Consider the following 17639-nt stretch of genomic DNA (forward strand, 5'->3'; position numbering starts at 1 on the left):
ATATACACAGTTTAATTGTTTAGCAATTCTGTCACCTGACATTAAAGAGTAGAGGTTTTTCTATTTATTATTCCATGCTCACAGTTTAGTGCTCACAGTTTAAGAAGCAAAACAGACAAGTGAAAAGACAACAGGTGAGTTTTGTTCTGGAAAGAAAAAAAAAAACGAAATGCACAAACTGGGGCAATAGTAGAAGCAGAATTTGAGCAAATCTACATTTCGAGAGACATCTCTGAGGGAACACAGCTCCCCTGCCATGACCTACAGTGTATCTATCCAGACAAGCAGTGGGCATTTTAACATTTGTGGGCAAGTTTCCTGTGTTTGCAGAAGAAAATGGCTAATAATATAGTGCAAGCCCTCTAAATTCAGTTCAGCTAAACATGCTCACCTCACTGCTCTTCCCTTCTTGAGCAGGAATTGCTCAGTATGCTGGGCTGGTGTTATCTGTCATGACTCTAATGAAATCAGTGTCACCTTCATGATTCAGGAGATGAGCAAATTTCCAAATAGAAAACCCCAGTGTGCCATCCAAATCTGTTGTCCAGCTGGCAATATCCCTTAAAAACAGATACAGCTGCCTAAGGCTGGAAAAATACAGTGAAGCTGTACAGTACACTAAACGTGATGGAATGTGAAAGATACATGGTCAGGCAACTCAGTTTTCTATTCCTCATTTAAAGAGAGAGCCAGCTTCCTCCCTTTGAAGTCCTGGGAAATCTTGTCTCTTATTGAAAGGTTTGTTACTATGGCACTTCAGAGAAGAAAAAAATGGAAGACTCTCCAACATGCTGGGTGGAGAAAATGCTACAGGAAATGTTAATTTGATCCATGTCCCTAGTAACTATCTTTCTCTCTTCACAGTGTCTTTACAGTGCCTGTGGCATGGGGCTTTGAGGAAGAAAAAAAGGGATAGCAAAGGATGCATGACAACACCCAACAGCAGTACAAACGTACAGGAAGTCAAGCTGTACTTTGTACACCCTGATTTACAGAAGACCTGACTACTTGCCTGTAAGCAAGGAATTAATTAATAATAAGGGGTTAAGGGAAAAAGGAGGTATAGAAAAGAAGGAAAGAATGAAGCAGGCAAATATGACACTTGTCAGTGCTCACCCATGTTTTGCTACCTGCTGCTTCTGCTTCAGGGTGACATGCTCCTGGCAGTTCAGAGCAAAGAGCACGTACACAGCTCTTACGATTCATGTCATCATGAATGCATAATAACTGCAAGAGTTGTGCCCTTAGAAACTCAGGAGGATCTTCAGAAGAGGAAGGCTAGCGAAGCTGTAATGAGTTTTAGGCAGGATTCAGGCAGTTCTCTCCAGGTAGAGCCCTGATCTGGGAAAAGTACCAAGTCATGTGCAATCTCAGAGTGCATATTGGCTGGCCGGTTACTGAGTAAATGCAGATTTTAACTCCCTGAAAGCTGCTCGGCGGTGTTTCCTTTCCTCCTCTTCCCGCTTTCGCTCATCCTGCTCAGCTTTTATCTCTGCTTCAAACTTACTGGCTGAAGAGAGGGCTTGAACCTTTGAGAGAGAAAATAAAAAAGTGTCAAGCCTTGCATCAGAGGGAGAGCCAGAACTACTCCCAGATGAGCAATGCAGAACTGTTTGCTGCAACTCCCAGTGCTTGCTGGGAAGCTCTGTCATGATGGGTGAAGTATTAATTACACTGCGGTGTTTGGCCATTTACACCCCATACCTGTTAGCTTGCTTGATATTAACATCAACAAAAGAAAGGTCATTTACTAATAAGTCACTAACTAACAAGTCCCCAAAACAATGCCATCAGTACTGGGTCACATACATTCCTTCTGTAAGCAGGCAGCACAGCGTAAGTTGTGAGTATACAGTGGGAGAAAGTACTGCAGAAAACAGTTCTGAATCACAGCCGAATCCGAGAACATCGTACTACACCAGGGATAATCTGCAGATCAAAGAGACATTGTTTATTTGCTGGCTATTTTTCCAGCTTTCATCTCAGTACATCTGCTGTGCAATAGCTGTGTTATGCTCTTGGGAAAAAAAACTTATATAAACAAGCAGGATTATTTTCTCTCCAAAAGAGCTTTCAAAAAGGGTGCTCTGTCAGCTTTGAATGGTGCAAAGCTCTTTCTGCCAACCCCTGCCAGGACCCTGCAAAATAGTTTTGATTCCAAATGTTAATAGAGAGCTGCTCGAGAAAGATGTCTGAAATCCTATACTCCGAAATACTCCATTCACCACTGAACTCAAGAGTGTTCTTGTTGAGGGAGCTTTTGCAAAATGGGAAACTCTGTCCTTATTGCATTAGTTTTCAGGATGCTTTTGTCTCTAAAAGCAGTCAGCCAGCTGGTCCCATAGAGCTCCTAGCCACAGGGGGACACATCAGCCAGTTAGCTCTACCAGGGACAGAGATGGTGAATTAAGCTGTTGTAGTGTTGACTCATCTGCAGAGGAAGGCTGCGGCTAGAGTCCAACAAAGTTCGAAGGGAAAAACTATGGCTGAGCTTGGTGGGGGCAGAGAGGGGCATGAAATACGCATCATTTTAGTTAGGGAGAAATCCTCTGTTGAAAACCAAGCAGTGTCAGTGTCTCAGTGGCAATTAAAGCCTGCATGCAGAGATTTTTTGTGTTCTGCTGTGCCACACCATACCTTGGCTTCAAAGAAGTTCTTGGCTCCTTTGACACCCTCAATGGAGACATCTATCTCCGAGAGCTTCGCAAGAGTCAACAGGCCGCTGTCCTCCTCGAGTTCCCCAGCTGCAGCTTTATGGAAAATCAGCAGGAACTAGCAAGACAGAAAAGAACATTCAAGTTCTTCCCTGAGGCTCAAACAACTTAAAATGCAAACAGCACAGACATTCACCTGGGGCTGGAATTTACATTTCTAAGCAAAGGAAACCAGCTCTATATAAACCAAGTGGCACCACTAACTTGTGCTCCAGTGCCCTGGCTCCTAAGAGGTAGAAGTCTCACAGGAAAAGAGGGTTTCCTGGGGAGCAGAACCCTGGTGAAATACAGCTCCTACCAAGCCTGGGCTGCTACATGGCCAGAGGAAGGAGGCCACTGTTCCACCTGCCTAGTACAACCTTATGGTGGGCTCAGATACACCTTTTTATGTCCCCACACCCTAACGGTGTATGCACAAGCCCCTCCCCCCCCCCCAGCTTCCTCAGTGTTCCAAGGGCTCAGATCACATCCCATGACAATGAAAGCAGGGCAAAGAGAGCCCTGGCTCACACTTGAACCCCAGGCTCCCTGAACCAAGGCACCAGTGCATTCCTGTTAAGAGAGAACAGCAGCCCAAGTGTGTGCATGCCCTTTTAATAGAGTGGCTTGAACAAGCATCCACAGAGCAACTTGTTTTAAAACCTTTGTCCTCCACTGGACCATAGACATTTAACAAATCCAGGTCACTAAACTAGAGTGCATATTGGCAAGTGAATGGCAAAGGGAAACAAACAACAACAACAAAAAAGAACTGTATTATGGTCCATGAAATCACACCTTTTTTTTCAGTCCAGGCCAGAGGGCTGCAAATAGCATGTAGGGTTGCCCTGAAATCCACTTGCACAGGGACATCAAATATCTCCAGTGCTGTGCTTTTCAGCCTGCCAGGCTTGGGACTTTGCTTATTCCTACAGAGAGCCCGAGCTGTCCCGGAGGAGGGCAGCAGAGTCCCAGCATCCACACCGAGCCAGCTCCTAAAGCACTTGCCTGCTTCAAGTTGCTCGTGGGAGCTGGTAGAGATGGGAGAGTTTGGGAAGGCCTCCCATGGGGAAGGGTGTGGAGATGACAGCAGCGCTAGCTGCCCTCTCGCAGAGGCAGCATCACCAGGCATTGCTTCATGTGACAGCCTTGTAACCCACGTGTGCTCAGCACGGAGAAGCCAGAAAGCAGGCTGCACTTGGACAAGGAACTTTTCCCCCTCCAAACACATACAAGAAATTAAATGATGCTCTGATGAATGGGCAGAACATCCTGCTCAGAAAGAAACCAAATCCTCCCCAAGACACCCTCTCCCTCCACTTTGATTTGCTGGGGTCAGGCTAGTTCCTCTCCTCCTACACCACCAGGCACAGGGACACAAGGCTGGCAGCCAGGCTGGTATTAGTCATGGTTCCTCTTCACAGTTTCTGCTCCACCCTGTCAGTCCCTCTTCCGGGCATTGGAAAAGGGCAGTGGAGGCAGCACAATCCTGAGGTCTGGTACAGCTGTCGCTGGGGGAGGGACTGGAAACACCCAGTCATGACTACAAGTGTGCATGAATCATCCTGAAACTAGGGGATGGGGCAGCAATCCTCTGGTGGAATACAGGCTGCCACAGCCAGGAAGGGCAGGCTGAACTAAGGAAACCAGGGACTGAGCCACCGAGCCACCGGTTGGGGTGGACACAGCCTAACGTCAGCCTCAAGGACCCAGACAGGTGGACCATGGAGCATCGCACTGGCACACACAGGCAGCTCATAGAGCTGCTGCTCTGTCTCTCTGTGCTGGCACATCATAGCATCTCTCCCTGTTTTCATCCCCCAAAGGTCCTGTTGCATTTCTTTTGCTGCAAGAGGGCAGCAGTAGAGGACAAAGGCCAAAGACTGCTGGGTTACAGGGCCCAGCCCTTAGAGAGATGGAAGAAAAGACATGCAAATCTGGGAAGTGAGAGCCTGTCTGTTCATACCAGCAAAGCCCAAAGCCGCGAAGCCCTAAGCCATCTACTTCTCTGGGCGAGGAAGGGGACCTTCCAGGTCAAGGTGAACTGGGGGTAGCAAAGAATCCAGCAGAGCAGGAAGAGCACCATGCCCATGGTCCCAGGTCAGACTGTGATTGCCAGACTGATGTCTTCAAGCAGGTATGTCAGTACTCTTTATTCTCTGGAGAGGCAGACAGGAGCCCTCCAGTACTTGAGTTACACCCTGCTGAGTTCGGATACTCATTTAAACCAGGGTTTTTCCTTGTGTTGACAGAGCATCCCAAGTCCACTTGGTCACCCTCCACATGCTTGCTCATCACACCAACAGGACCATGGAGCATCACACTGAACACACAGTTCAGGAGCAATCCTTCCTCACGTCAGCACCCTACCTGCAGCTCACCTCACCAGTTATTTGCTCAAGGCACTGTTCCTTACGAACTGGAGAACACCAGCAGTCTTTGTCAGCTCCCATTCCTAGCCTGTCTCACACCCTCACTGGGCCCAGGGCACACCACATGCAGCTAAGCTTCAGAGAAATGTCCATAGAGAAGCAAAAGTCAATACTGTTGGTACCTTTAAAAGCTGTGCTCTCAAGGAGGACATAACGCACACTTTCTACAACACTAACCTCACAAGAGATAAGAGATGTATCTGCTCTCACATCCTTTGTGATCCAAGACCTACCCCACAGTGCCAGTTCTCAGATCAATGCTGCAGTTATGCAGCCCCACTGGGCACCATGCTGGCCTCAGGGATGCGAGGGAAGGTACAAGATTGACAGGTGGCAGCAGCAGCCTGCCAGAAAAGCAGTGCCACCCGAAGCTGTGGTTTGCACCAACCCTGCTAGCAAACACATGATGTGGGTCAGCATTTAAGCTGGTACAGGCGTCTGGGAGAGTGGACGGATTTTTTGTGGGTTTCAGATAGCAGCTACAATTAGACATTACTATTATAGCAATTAACTCTGGCTTCCTGTGGTAAGGACAGAACCAGATAGTCACATGTTTTCTCCCCCACACTGTACCTAATCTTTTTAAGCCTAAATTTCTTTGCTTGAGTCACAGAGGGAGTCTTGTGCAGTTAATTGTTGATGTATTGATGTATGCTCAAAGGTCAGTGGCAGAAAGTAGCTTTCATAACAGGGCCAGTGGTTTATCAGCAGTAAGTCAGAGCCATACAAGCCTGCTTTCCAGGCAACAGCTTACCTTGGATAAGCAGACACGACACTACTCAAAGAAGCAACAAAAGATGACCTATTGCAAGTGAAAGAGGGCCTTATCAATTCTCTGGCCAGGCCACAAGAAGCATGTCTTCAAGCAGGTATGTCAGTACTCTTCATTCTCTGGAGAGGCAGACAGGAGCCCTCTAGTACTTGAGTTACACCCTGCTGAGTTTGGATACTCATTTAAACCAGGGTTTTTCCTTGTGTTGACAGAAGATCCCAAGTCCACTTGGTCACCCTCCACATGCTTGCTCATCACACCAACAGGAAGCAGAGCTGGGCAGGGCTACGGGCTGGTTCAGGCCTCCTCACCCACCAGGAAACCTGCCGCCCTGCCAGTTCTCTGCCTGAACACAGCAGCTGGACATGGCATATCTGAACACAGCAAGAAGCATCCTGCTCCTCTCTACCATGGGAAGCTTTGGGTACATGCCAAAGCTGCCATGTAATTTGTCCCCAGAGTTCTGCCAGTGACGCTCCTTCATTCCAACTGATGTGTCACTCAAGCTTGTGTTTGCTTGACCATCATTTTCCATCTGGCAAGAAGCTACAACAGCACCAGCTGCTGTGTGCCACGTGCCAAGAGCTGGCAGCACAGGCAGCCTACGCTGGCTGACAGGCGGCCATGCAGGGGGATGTGCTCCAAACAGGTGGCAGCAGAAGAGGAGCTGCTCTGCCACTTGTGCCACCCCACTGGTGTCAGGACACCATGGCATCTTCCAGAGCCTTGAGGATAAAGACACTTCTCTTTCACAGGAGAGGCCCTGCAGCAAGCCCAGAGGCTGTCCCCAGCTCTTCACCGGGGTGAAGGGTGGCCCAGGAGGCACAGAGAGACACAGGGCTCCTCCAGCCCACTCAGTCTGGCAATCACAGTCTGACCTGGGACCATGGGCATGGTGCTCTTCCTGCTCTGCTGGATTCTTTGCTACCCCCAGTTCACCTTGACCTGGAAGGTCCCCTTCCTCACCCAGAGAAGTAGATGGCTTAGGGCTTCGCGGCTTTGGGCTTTGCTGGTATGAACAGACAGGCTCTCACTTCCCAGATTTGCATGTCTTTTCTTCCATCTCTCTAAGGGCTGGGCCCTGTAACCCAGCAGTCTTTGGCCTTTGTCCTCTACTGCTGCCCTCTTGCAGCAAAAGAAATGCAACAGGACCCTTGGGGGATGAAAACAGGGAGAGATGCTACGATGTGCCAGCACAGAGAGACAGAGCAGCAGCTCTATGAGCTGCCAGTCACCCCTCGCACCCTGACCAGTCGAGCCAGTCACAGGCCCTGGCTGCTCAACCTCCCAGGCACTGCCAAAGGTCTCAGAACTTCCAAAATGAAGAACTCTGTCCTGAGCTGTGGAGAGCTCTGCACCTCATCTCCACAACCAAACCCCTGCCCTGGAGGAGGCATGGTGAGAGCACAGCCCCTGCAGAAACAAGAGAGCCCAACTGCTCAGGGCCAATCGAAGCCATCCTCTGGGGCAGGAGGAAGCAGGACAGCAGCACAGCTCCCACAACTGGTGCAGGACACAAGCAGGCTGGCGCTCCTGCTGCCTAAGGGGCTGTCAGTTAATTCAGAAAGCCAGTGTGATGTACATTTCTGATTGAGACAGTACTCCAAGCCTGAGAGGAGATGATGCAACAGAAGGTTTTGGTATCTGGGCTCCTCTTTCCTGCTGAGTTGGGTACCCTTGACTGAATGCAGGTCACTACTCAAATTCCTTCTCCTCCACCCAGCAGCAGTTTCTGGCCTATCCACACTGCTCCCAGCAGTCTCAGCACAGCAGTGATGACAGACCCGTTTGCTCTGTGTCCATGCTGAGCCAGCATACAGTACCAAACTGCTGCATCACCATGTTTATACCTGCTACAGGGAGGCTACCTTGTGAAGCTTGCCATGGCTGGTCACGGTGTGATGCAGAGAGGGACCCAATATAAACTGGAAAAGGAAGCCTCCTGCACCCCATGAGATCAGCTGCTCTGAGCAGAGCCCTTGCCCTGCACCTGAAATGAGGTCCAAGCTGCTGTACTGCAGGAGCCCAGCAATGAGACCTTGGGACTGGAGGGACATGCCGCCTCCAGCTACAGCAGGGAGCTCTGTCAACACTCCCAAGTAGCTACAGCAGGGCTCAAGTGTGCTCCCAAAGCAAGCAGGGAGGTTGGAGAGCTTTGGTATCAGGTATCATTATGGCAACATGGAGATGGATGTTGACAGTGCTCTGCACCTTGAGCTCCGCATGGCATGGGGAAACTCACCTGCTTCACTGCACACCACAGCTGGAGAAACACAGAGGGGACAGGGCTACATACAGCTGTAGTGCAAGGCCTGGCTGTCGCCTCCTTCCACCCCACAGCCACATCCTGGTCTGCTTCTGCAGCCACCCTCACCTCACGGAAGCATAGCTTTCCATCAAAGTCTTCATCCACCTCCTTGATCATGTTCTTCAGCCCCAGGTGGGTCTGTGGGGCTCCCAGCTTTTCCATCATCAGCTTCAGCTCCATCAGGTCGATGTACCCATCCCGTCCTGAGTCATACCTGCAGGGTGCAAAGAGGAGTGGGTCAGCTCTCATCTTCCATATCCACCTTCCCAGAAGAGGAACTGTGCAAATGGATGAAGTCATGGGGTGGTTCAAAGCTTGGGGGAGAGGGGAAGCTGCATGATATGGCCAGTGCTGAGATATATTAAGCTCAGGGAAGTAGCTGGCAGCTTTTACAGCTGTCTTATCAGAGAGAGTAGTGCTCAGTGGAGCTCAGACCAAACCACCCACACAGAAGGAACATGGAGGAACTCAGCTTATCTCAGCGGGATCTCCATCTCGCCCACTTGTGTGTCCAGCATGAAGGTTTCTTGCATGGAGCTTACACCATGCACCAGCGCAGTGAGGCAAAGGCATGCCAGAGCCAGCTGCTGCCAGGTCTCCTGCTCATTTCAAGGAGAAACAGGGAGCAGAGACCAACCAGAACCTCCCAGCAGAAAGCAGCTATCTTCCTTTGTAAGCAAAACACACCCCCTCTAGCTGTTAAGATCTTTCCTCTCCAAAATGGCTTTGTACTACACAAGCACCATGCTTCAGGGCAGCTGTTTATTCACTGTCCCTGGGCAGAGCAGAAATCCTGGGGGAGCACAGCAATCCTAGCTGGTGCTGCAGGCTGCATCACAGGGCCAGGCTGACAGAAGAAAACAGTGCCCACCTCCAGAGCAAGACTGAAGTGGGACCATGCTCCCAATAGAGTGCAAAGGACTGCAAGGACTCTGAAGGAAAAGAGAGCACCTGTGCAAAGGGGCAGAGTGCTTGAGGGACCAGGAGGCAGCGACCTGCCATGCTCAGCCTGGGGCCGTGCACCAATTCCTCCCCTGACATCCACTGCAGGTGCAAGCAAAGCATCCGGCCCACCCTGCAACCAGCGCTTCACACTCATCAGGGCCATCACTGAGTCTAAAACCAGTCACAAAGTCTAAAGGCTGAAGGAATGGGTGCTCTACTATCAGACAGCCCATCGACAGCCCTCCCTCATTCTGGTCCTGCCATCGGGGTCCAGCACAGAGCTGGGGGCTCACATGGGAGGATGGGACAGGGCCTGGCAGGCTGGGCTCAGCCCCAGTGCACAGCCTGCTACTGCCCCCTCACAAACATCTCAACCCTGCCAGAATTAAATCCTTTCAGCCATTTGGAAAGGAAACGCTAGGCATGGCGCTGAACCTTTCCCATTGGCAGGAGCCAGTCAAATCCTCCCACCTATCATCTTTCATTGTCTGTTAGCTCTCTTCCAAAGAAATCGGGGCTGTAGCCATCCCAGACTGAGACCTGCACAGTTATGGTTACCCTGGAAAAAAGCCCTTTCCAGCTGAGAAACCTCACAGCCACAGAGGAAACTGTGGCAGAGGAAAGCATGAACAAAGCCACCAACCCCAAGCTGCTTGCAGGCTGCAGCCAAGAGCTCTGCCCCTGCCCTCATGAGCACAGGCACACAGTGCTTTTTCCCCAAACTGGCATGGCCTCCATGGCTTTCCAGAGTCCCACTGCCTCCATAATCACCTTTCATACCCTGTGTCTCTTTGTTTCCAAGGGTGACAGACCCAAGAGACCCCAAATAACAGGGATGTCACCACCAGGCTGGCGCACGGCCTCTGCTACCAATCTGCCTGCATGCTCTGCACCCAGCAAACCCGAGAGCCCACCAAGCTGGACAGCTTTCTGGAAAAACTAGGAAAGAAACCTCCATCAGAGCAGAAACCAGGTCACAGACCTGAGACATCATGGGGAGGAAAGGCAGTGGGTTCATCACAGCAAAGAAGGCGTCAGTTAATTAAGGTACACATTCACAGCATTAACCAGCCCAGCTCCGAGATGCACTTTCAAGACCTCACAGAAGTGTAGTAAGTGAAATATTTAATTGTTGATTTGCTTTGCTCTAAGTTTGGGAGAAAGGGTGTGGAGCCATTCCTCTGGAGTAAGGCAGCTGGAGAGGCGGTGCCTGTTATCAGACAAAGTAGCAAAGCACACAGGGGCACAGAGGCACTTGGGATTGGTGTGGGGATTTTTTTGGCCCCAGCAATCTCACACTGCCCTTTGGGTGTGGACACAGGACTACACCGAGGCCCCCATCAAGGGCTGCCCATCCAGGGTGGGGACACTGCCCAGTCCCTCTCGGAGGTATTGGATATGGAGATGAAGGCAGAAGGAGGGCATATGCCCAGCTAGCATCCACCTGCTCCTGACCCTAGGCAGCAAACACCGTCCCTTTGTGCCTGCCCCGGCACGAAGCCCGGGGGCAAACGCGCCGCCCCGAAGGGGTTAAGCGTGGGGCACAGCTTCAGGGCTGGCCATCCCTGCAGAGGCAGCACAAAGCCAGGATTGTGAGAAACGGGGTCTTGCCAGCAGCGGCCGTAGCAGCAGAGCAGCACGCTGCGCCGCCCGCACAATGGGGGCGGGCGTGCCGGGCCAGGGTGCAGCTGACGCCGAGATTCACCCTGAAACCGGGTTACCAGTCCCGTGCAGAGGGGACAGCCGGACAGGAGGGAAGATGAAGCCCCCGGACTCTCGGTGCCAGCCCCGCAGCGCAACAACAGCACCCTACAAACCGCTGCATTCCCTCCCCACCCCGCTCACCTCTTAAAACAGCTCGAATATTTTAGGACCTGGGTACAGCCACTCGGCTGCCACTGAGCCGCGCAGCCAGACTATTTAGGGAGAGGCGTATTTATGGGGCATGAGAGACAGTGCAATTCATTCCCCGCCACCTCCCCGCAGACACTCAATGGGGCACAGGCTGCACCTTGTTGGTCGGCTGACGTTCCCGGCACAGCTCAGCCCTACCAAAACCCCTGGTGTCTGCCTTTTGGAAGCTCCTAAAACCCCACTGTCTGCTTTTTTTCAGGGCCCAGGGCTCCAGCCAGCCCCTGACACCACTCATACCCCTTTCACTGCCTGCACAGCAGCCCTTTACTGGTGATGGACACTGGTCAGCCCAAACAGACAACATAGGCAGAGCTGAAGGAGGGCACCAGGGCAAGTTTGGTCCCTAAACACATCCCAGAATCCTGGGCAGCCATCCTGTTCTGTAGTCCAGGAGTGGCACAGCAAGAGTACACAGCACTCGGGTGCCTTGCCAGCTCTGCCATCACCCACTGTTCCACCGTGACACCAGAGACTTGCTCTCTTTGGGCTCAGAGCTCCCCAGGCCACAAGCCAAGCCTCACCCCAGTGACGCACAGGCCTTAGAGACAGAGGGGCTCTCACGCCAACAGGCAAAGACATCTCATATCACAGACAGGCAACTCCAGCAGCACGTCAGTGCCATGGTGGGTCTCCACCTGCGATGGCTGGGACACTGCAGGCAGCTACAAGCACCACAGCCAGCACGATAAGGCTTCGCAGCGCCGCCGCAGTGGCATTCCTGGCAGCAGATGAGACACAGGCAGCAACTGCCAAAATCTGCTGCAACAAGGATGAGCCCAGATTCCCACGCTAGCTCGCTTCCACCCAGGCTACAGAGCATGCCTGCCTGCTGAAGCACTGGGGGAGCAAAGCAGGAGCAGAAATGCAGGGCAGGGGGGAGGGAAGAGAAGGCTTGCTTAAGAGCAAGAAGTCTGTTATACACAATTACTGCCCAAGTACAATCATTGTACTGGTGTTATGCAGCATAGCTGGGGGGTTACACTGCAGAAGAAAGATGGATCAGGAAGTAAGGAAAAATGAGATGCTGAGGACTGCATCACCTGTACTGACTCTGCAGTCACCTCCCAGCTGCCTGAAAAAACCCAAGGAAAAAAAAAAGGATAGTTGAATGAGAAATCCCAAATCCTGAAGGATCAAAGAGCAGTTGCTAAACGTTGACACTTCTTGAGAAAGGCTGGAAAGAAAACCTGCCCTCCCTGTACACATTAGCTGTACCTAAACTTGCTCCACATGCTATGGGCACTTGTACTTTGATGTGTAGTTCCTGCATGCTGCAATGGCCTAATACGGGTTTTGAAATAAAGCTGTTTGAGTAATGGCATTGAAGTAGTAATAATCTCCTCTTAAATATTTCAAAATCCTTTCTAAGTAGTACTTTATTCCCTCTGAGTGTTGCGTTTCACCTTACATGGAGAAGGAGGTGCTAATCTTTTCACCCTGGTATCCAGTGATAGGATGTGTGGGAAACCATTCAAAGCTGCCTCAGGGGAGGATCAGACTGGACATGAGGAAGCATTTCCTTACCAAGAGGGTGGTCAAACCCTGGAACAGGCTTCCTAGAGAGGTGGTCAATACCCCAAGCCTGTCAGTGTTCAAGAGGCATTTGGACAATGCCCTTGTGTAATGTGCTTTAACTTTTGGTCAGCCCTGAAGTGGTCAGGAAGTTGGACACGATCATTGTAGGTCCCTTCCAACCGAAATATTCTATTCTCTTGCCAAGAGCTTTGGAAACAATTCCTCCATATTGGGGTGGGAACATGAACAGGCTCCTTGGCTGTGCACAGCTCCATCCTCCCCAGCCCAGGCAGCAGGAGCTTTCCTGCTCTTGGAGGGACACGAGGGCGAGATCCAGCAAGATCTCCTCTGAGATGCTGTGCAAGACCCTGAGGCATCAAAGCCCACAGGGCCCAGGCTGAGTGGCCAAGTCCCCATGGGGATGACCTCCCTGACCACTGGGACTCCAGAGACAGCTGGTCACAGACCAGAGACAGCCAGTCACACCAGGAGCATGACAGTCCTGAAACAAGCAGGACTGCTGCAGCACATCAGACATGTCTCTTGGTACGGGGGCACCCAGCGAGGGGCTCCCAAGTGGCTTCAGGAGGGCAAGGGGACATCACAGCCTCTCACTCCAGCCAGGCACAAGGTATTTGCGAAAGGTGTGGGCAATAAATAAAATTCCCTCAATACAAAAGCACTAGCAAGGCTGGAATTTCTCCACTTGCTCACACCCCACAGCTGAAGCCAGTGGCTGTTTTCCTCCCCCCTATACCCCTCGGAAAGGTCACTCATACAGCCTCACAGCCTGGCTTTCACACCCCTTCTGCCATTGCCCCAGACAAGATGGCACCAAGGGGAGCTGTGAGACTCCAGAAATCCTGAGGGTCACTCACAAGACTTGGGGAAGGGAGATTATCATGGTTACCACAGTCCTCACACATTATCAGAATAGGCAGCTAATTAGGTCACATTATAATTAGCCTAAGCTACAGAGTTCCTGGTCCTTCTGCCAAAAAAAATACCCACCCCAAGAGCTGCTTGCACCCAGCAGCCCCTGCATGCTCCCACACAGCCCCAGCACCCACAGCAGACACCTGCACCCCAGCTCCAAGAGAACAGGGCCGAAACAGGGGGATGCTGCCAAAGGGAGGCTTGGACAAGAGGAGGAAAAGTGAGCCCAACCATGGCAGCAGGAGCAAGGAGCATCATTTCTGCTCTGGAAGGATGCTCCCAGCATGGCCAGCAGCACACAGCACCTGGATGGAGCACTGGATTTCAGGAAGTCCCATGTTCAGATGGGCACTTTGCTTCCACCCTGGCACAGGGCAGTCACAAATACCAACCATATGGTGGGACACCCTGACAGATGCCAGAGCAGCTGCTATCACCAGCAACTCTTGTCTTCTCAGCTGGAGCGCCTTGACCCAGCCCACATTGCACCCGGGTCCCACAGGCTCAAGTTTAGCCCAAATTACAGATTTACAAGTCCCACTAAACCAAAAAACACTTTTGGATGTCAAGCCTGATAGCAGAAAACCTGGCATCCCATGGCAGTGAGAAGATACATCTCTGTCTGTCAAAGCCTTATTTGTAAGAAAGACCCTGGGTTGTGGTGGCCAGGGCCAATAAGCCCTACAGAGAATAAAGGCCTTAATCACATTAACTCAAGCACTGACTGGCAGGAATTAAGAGAAACATTTCCTCTCCTCACAGAGCACGTGGTAGGGGCCAATACTTGAACCAGGTTGCTGGGAGCAGATGGAGCAAAGACCAGATCCTCCACCATCATTAACACCAGGTGTCTTTAACAGAGTTAAAACCAGGACAAGGTTTTCCGTCCACCTGTCCGGAGGGCACAGGGGACCATGCAGCTCAGCTTCTTCCTCTTTTGGCACAGCTGGCCAGTGCTTAGCTACAATAGTCCTCACAGGGCATGCAATGTTTTCCAGCTACATTGACCAGCTGATTAGCATTCAACTGCAAAACCTAGGTTTCCCCGCTTACAAGGCCAGCGTTTAATGAGCTCATTGTTGAAAAATTCGGCTGCAATTCAGCTCTTCCACTTTTTATTTCCCAAACCACCACGGTTCCTTTCCTTATCCCTATTGAGGCAGTGCCACTGCCCGCTCAAGGTTCTCACCCACAGCTTTTGGGCACTGCAGCTGCCAGCATCATTTGTCTTCCTTCCCTCACAGTGCTATGTCTCAGCCCTCCACAGAGTGGGATCCCCTTTAACCGTTGTCAAACAGGGCACAGGAGAGAGGGGAGCAGGTCTTACCCAGACCACCTCCCTTCCTGCACCCAGCTGCTGATGTGACACTGCCCATACAACAAAGAGCTCTGGGGAGCTCACAAAAGCCCGTTGCCTGGGTTCCTGCAGCAACAGCCCCAGCTGAGGCCGGCAACACCCCACAGCATCAGGAGCTGGGAGCATTCAGCCAGGCTCTTGGTCTCCTCACAATGACCCCAGCCTCCGGGATGCCCAAGGCAGCTTTCAGATATGAGGACAAGGACCTAACATGTTACAAACCCTGCTGCAGTCACCTCCGTCAGCTGAAGTAGGTCTTTGCACCTTGCTGTGACAGCCCACATAGCACCTCTGTGTCCCTGCCTCTTTGTGCCTGGTAGCAGCTCAACCCTGGTCTGGCAGCCCTGCCTGCAGCTGGCTGGCACACGTGGCTGCCTGCCTGACCCACTCCTTGGGGCTGGGAGGCATCAGTGCCCAGGAGCACAGCGTTTTGTGGTGCTGGAGGGAAACCTGAGCATGAACAACCAAAGCTACCTAGGCACAGCCCAACTGCAGAAGCCAGTATAGGGCTTCATGAGGGAGAAACACAGGCAGGATCATAGCCCAGGGTAAGGACCAAGCCTTTCTGCTTACTGAAGCGGCTCTCCGCATTGCCACCAGCACCTTGACTTTAATACAAACCTTCCTGCTGGGAGGGGATCTCCATTCCAGCCCCCAGGAAGGGGGAAGCAAGAGAAAGCCCTGTGGTGTGCATGGGAGGGAGCACCAAACCTGAGAAACGGAACCGTGGATGGGGCTACAGCACTTCGGCAGCGCCAAAGCTGCTGGGGATTTTCAGGGTCGCAGTTGCTGAAGACAAGTGTCCAGTGTCACTGCAAGGCGCCGGGACACAAACCCACCAGGTGCCCAGGGTGTGGGGCAGCAACGCCCTGTGCTCTCCCAGCCTGCTATCCCACCCAGAGCGCCCCCCCAAAAGCCACAGCCCGGAGGTGCCACCGCCAACGGCCATCGTCCTGAACCCAGGTAGAGCAAAGGCAAGCCCAGGCCGTGAGCTAAGCGTGGGGGTCAGAGCCTACGAACCCCTCCCCCGCAAAGGCACAGGAACAATATGGGGATCAGATGGCGCTGGTAACCCGCCGCAGCTTCTTTCAGCCCGACCGCAAAACCGCGGAGCAATGCAAACATCTCGCCAAGAGCAGGCAGCCTCTCTCCAGATGTCCCCCCGGGGAAAAGCGCTGGGAGAGTCTGCGGAGGAAAAGAAGAGGCCCAAACCCGACGGGTCTGGCCAGGCGATGCCCCCCCCCCCGCTCCCGCCCCACTCACAGGCGGAACATGCGCTCCATGTCCTTGATCTGCCGGCGGCTGAACTCCTTGAACTCAGTGTAGGGATTGAAGACGGCGGCCCGCCGGGGCTGCGCCGCCCCCTCGTTGATGTCCTGCCGCCGACACAGCTTGGCGCTCAACTCCGCGCCCGCGCTGGCCGTCAAGCAGCTCCGCTCCGCCTCGTCCCCCGCCGCCTCCTCGCCCTTGCCCGCTACCGCCACCTCATCCTCCACCGCCGCTCCGCTCTCCTCCAGCTGCAGCCGCCGCTGCAGCTTCTGCGCCAGCTCCTCTGAAGCCATGGCCCAGCGCTGCCCCACAGCAGCTACCTCCCACTTCGTTTGACTCCACTCTGCGCTGGCCGGACCCGCCTGCCCCGGCCCGCAACTTTATTCCCTCACTTGGAGGGAGCGGGGCGGAACGGGGCGGGACGGGGCGGGGGGAGGCCGGGACGAGGCGGGCGCTTAAGGAAGCGCGGAGGTGGTGGCGGTTGTGAGGGACGTTTGGGTGTGAGGCGGCCGCGCTGCATCCGGGGTACCCCCTCGTGCGCACCCACAGTCGGGCGCGGCCCCACAGGCTGACGGGTACGGTTTCCCGCGCAGGAGTCATCCCGCTCAGGTGCACCCGCACAGGCTATCTCCCCACGGGCACCCAACTTCCCCCGACAGGGAACCTCCTCACTCAGGTACAACCCCATGGTCACTCTCCCACGCACCCCCCTCATGGTCAGAGTCACACCCCCCCCCCCCCCCCCCGCCCAAGGAGCCCCCTGCGCCCGACGCTGGGGTGCCAGTCTGAGCCCGGGGCGCATAGGCCCGGTCCATCCCACGGCCCTGCGCTGCCCCGCTCTGTGGGGTGAAATGAGCCCATAGCTCGGCCAGGGAAAGCAGCCGAGCCCCGCCGGCTCTCCAGGCTCCCTACAGCCCACCCCGCGCCCGCGGAGACGGCGGAGGCCAGGCCTGCCCCGCGCTGGAGCAGAGGGACCCCTTAAGCCCAGCCATGCGCCTCCCTTCTCTTATCTCCTTGGGCTAAAATTAACCCAGGACAAAGCTCAGCTCAGCTATAGGCTCCCCCTCCTTCCCCAGAGAGCACGAAAGACAGACAGCCCCTTTCCACCACCCTGCTCCCCTTCTGGACCGGTGCCGAGTGCCATCCATGCTGTCTACCCGGGCTCTGTGGGGGACAGGGGTGTCCCTCTCTGAACTGTCCGTCTCTGGCCTAGCTGATAGGAGGCTGATGGCGTCACTCAAGATGGGATTAGGGTTGTCATGGGGCGGTTCAGGGTGGCTGCTGATGGGATTTATCGCCCAGGAAGGAGGGGGAGAGAAAAGCACCGTCTTGGACACAACACCCTCTTATGGCTCCTGTGTGCTCGAGCCTGCACGTCATGGGGAACCTGTCCCAGCAGCTGTTGTGATACTTCACACCTCCAGGTGGGTGTTAAGCAGCTCTTTGACCCTACCATGGTGTGGTGACCTACAGCTGATCCTCTTGGGCAAACTCATTC

At 53.3% G+C, this 17639-nt stretch overlaps 1 protein-coding gene across 1 annotated transcript; it reads right to left on the reverse strand.

The window, feature by feature from the left end:
- Window positions 1-1244: 1244 nt before the first annotated feature.
- EFHD1 (EF-hand domain family member D1) lies at window positions 1245-16434 on the reverse strand. The gene is made up of 4 exons (XM_086468209.1): window positions 16136-16434; window positions 8272-8419; window positions 2638-2772; window positions 1245-1529 (listed from the first exon to the last, which is right to left on the reverse strand). Exons 1-4 carry the CDS (start codon window positions 16432-16434, stop codon window positions 1395-1397), a joined length of 717 nt encoding a protein of 238 aa, XP_086324335.1. The 3' UTR covers window positions 1245-1394.
- Window positions 16435-17639: the final 1205 nt, after the last annotated feature.

The sequence above is a fragment of the Leptosomus discolor genome, chromosome 7 (genome assembly GCF_034619465.1).
Source record: "Leptosomus discolor isolate bLepDis1 chromosome 7, bLepDis1.hap2, whole genome shotgun sequence".
Lineage (NCBI taxonomy): Eukaryota > Metazoa > Chordata > Aves > Leptosomiformes > Leptosomidae > Leptosomus > Leptosomus discolor.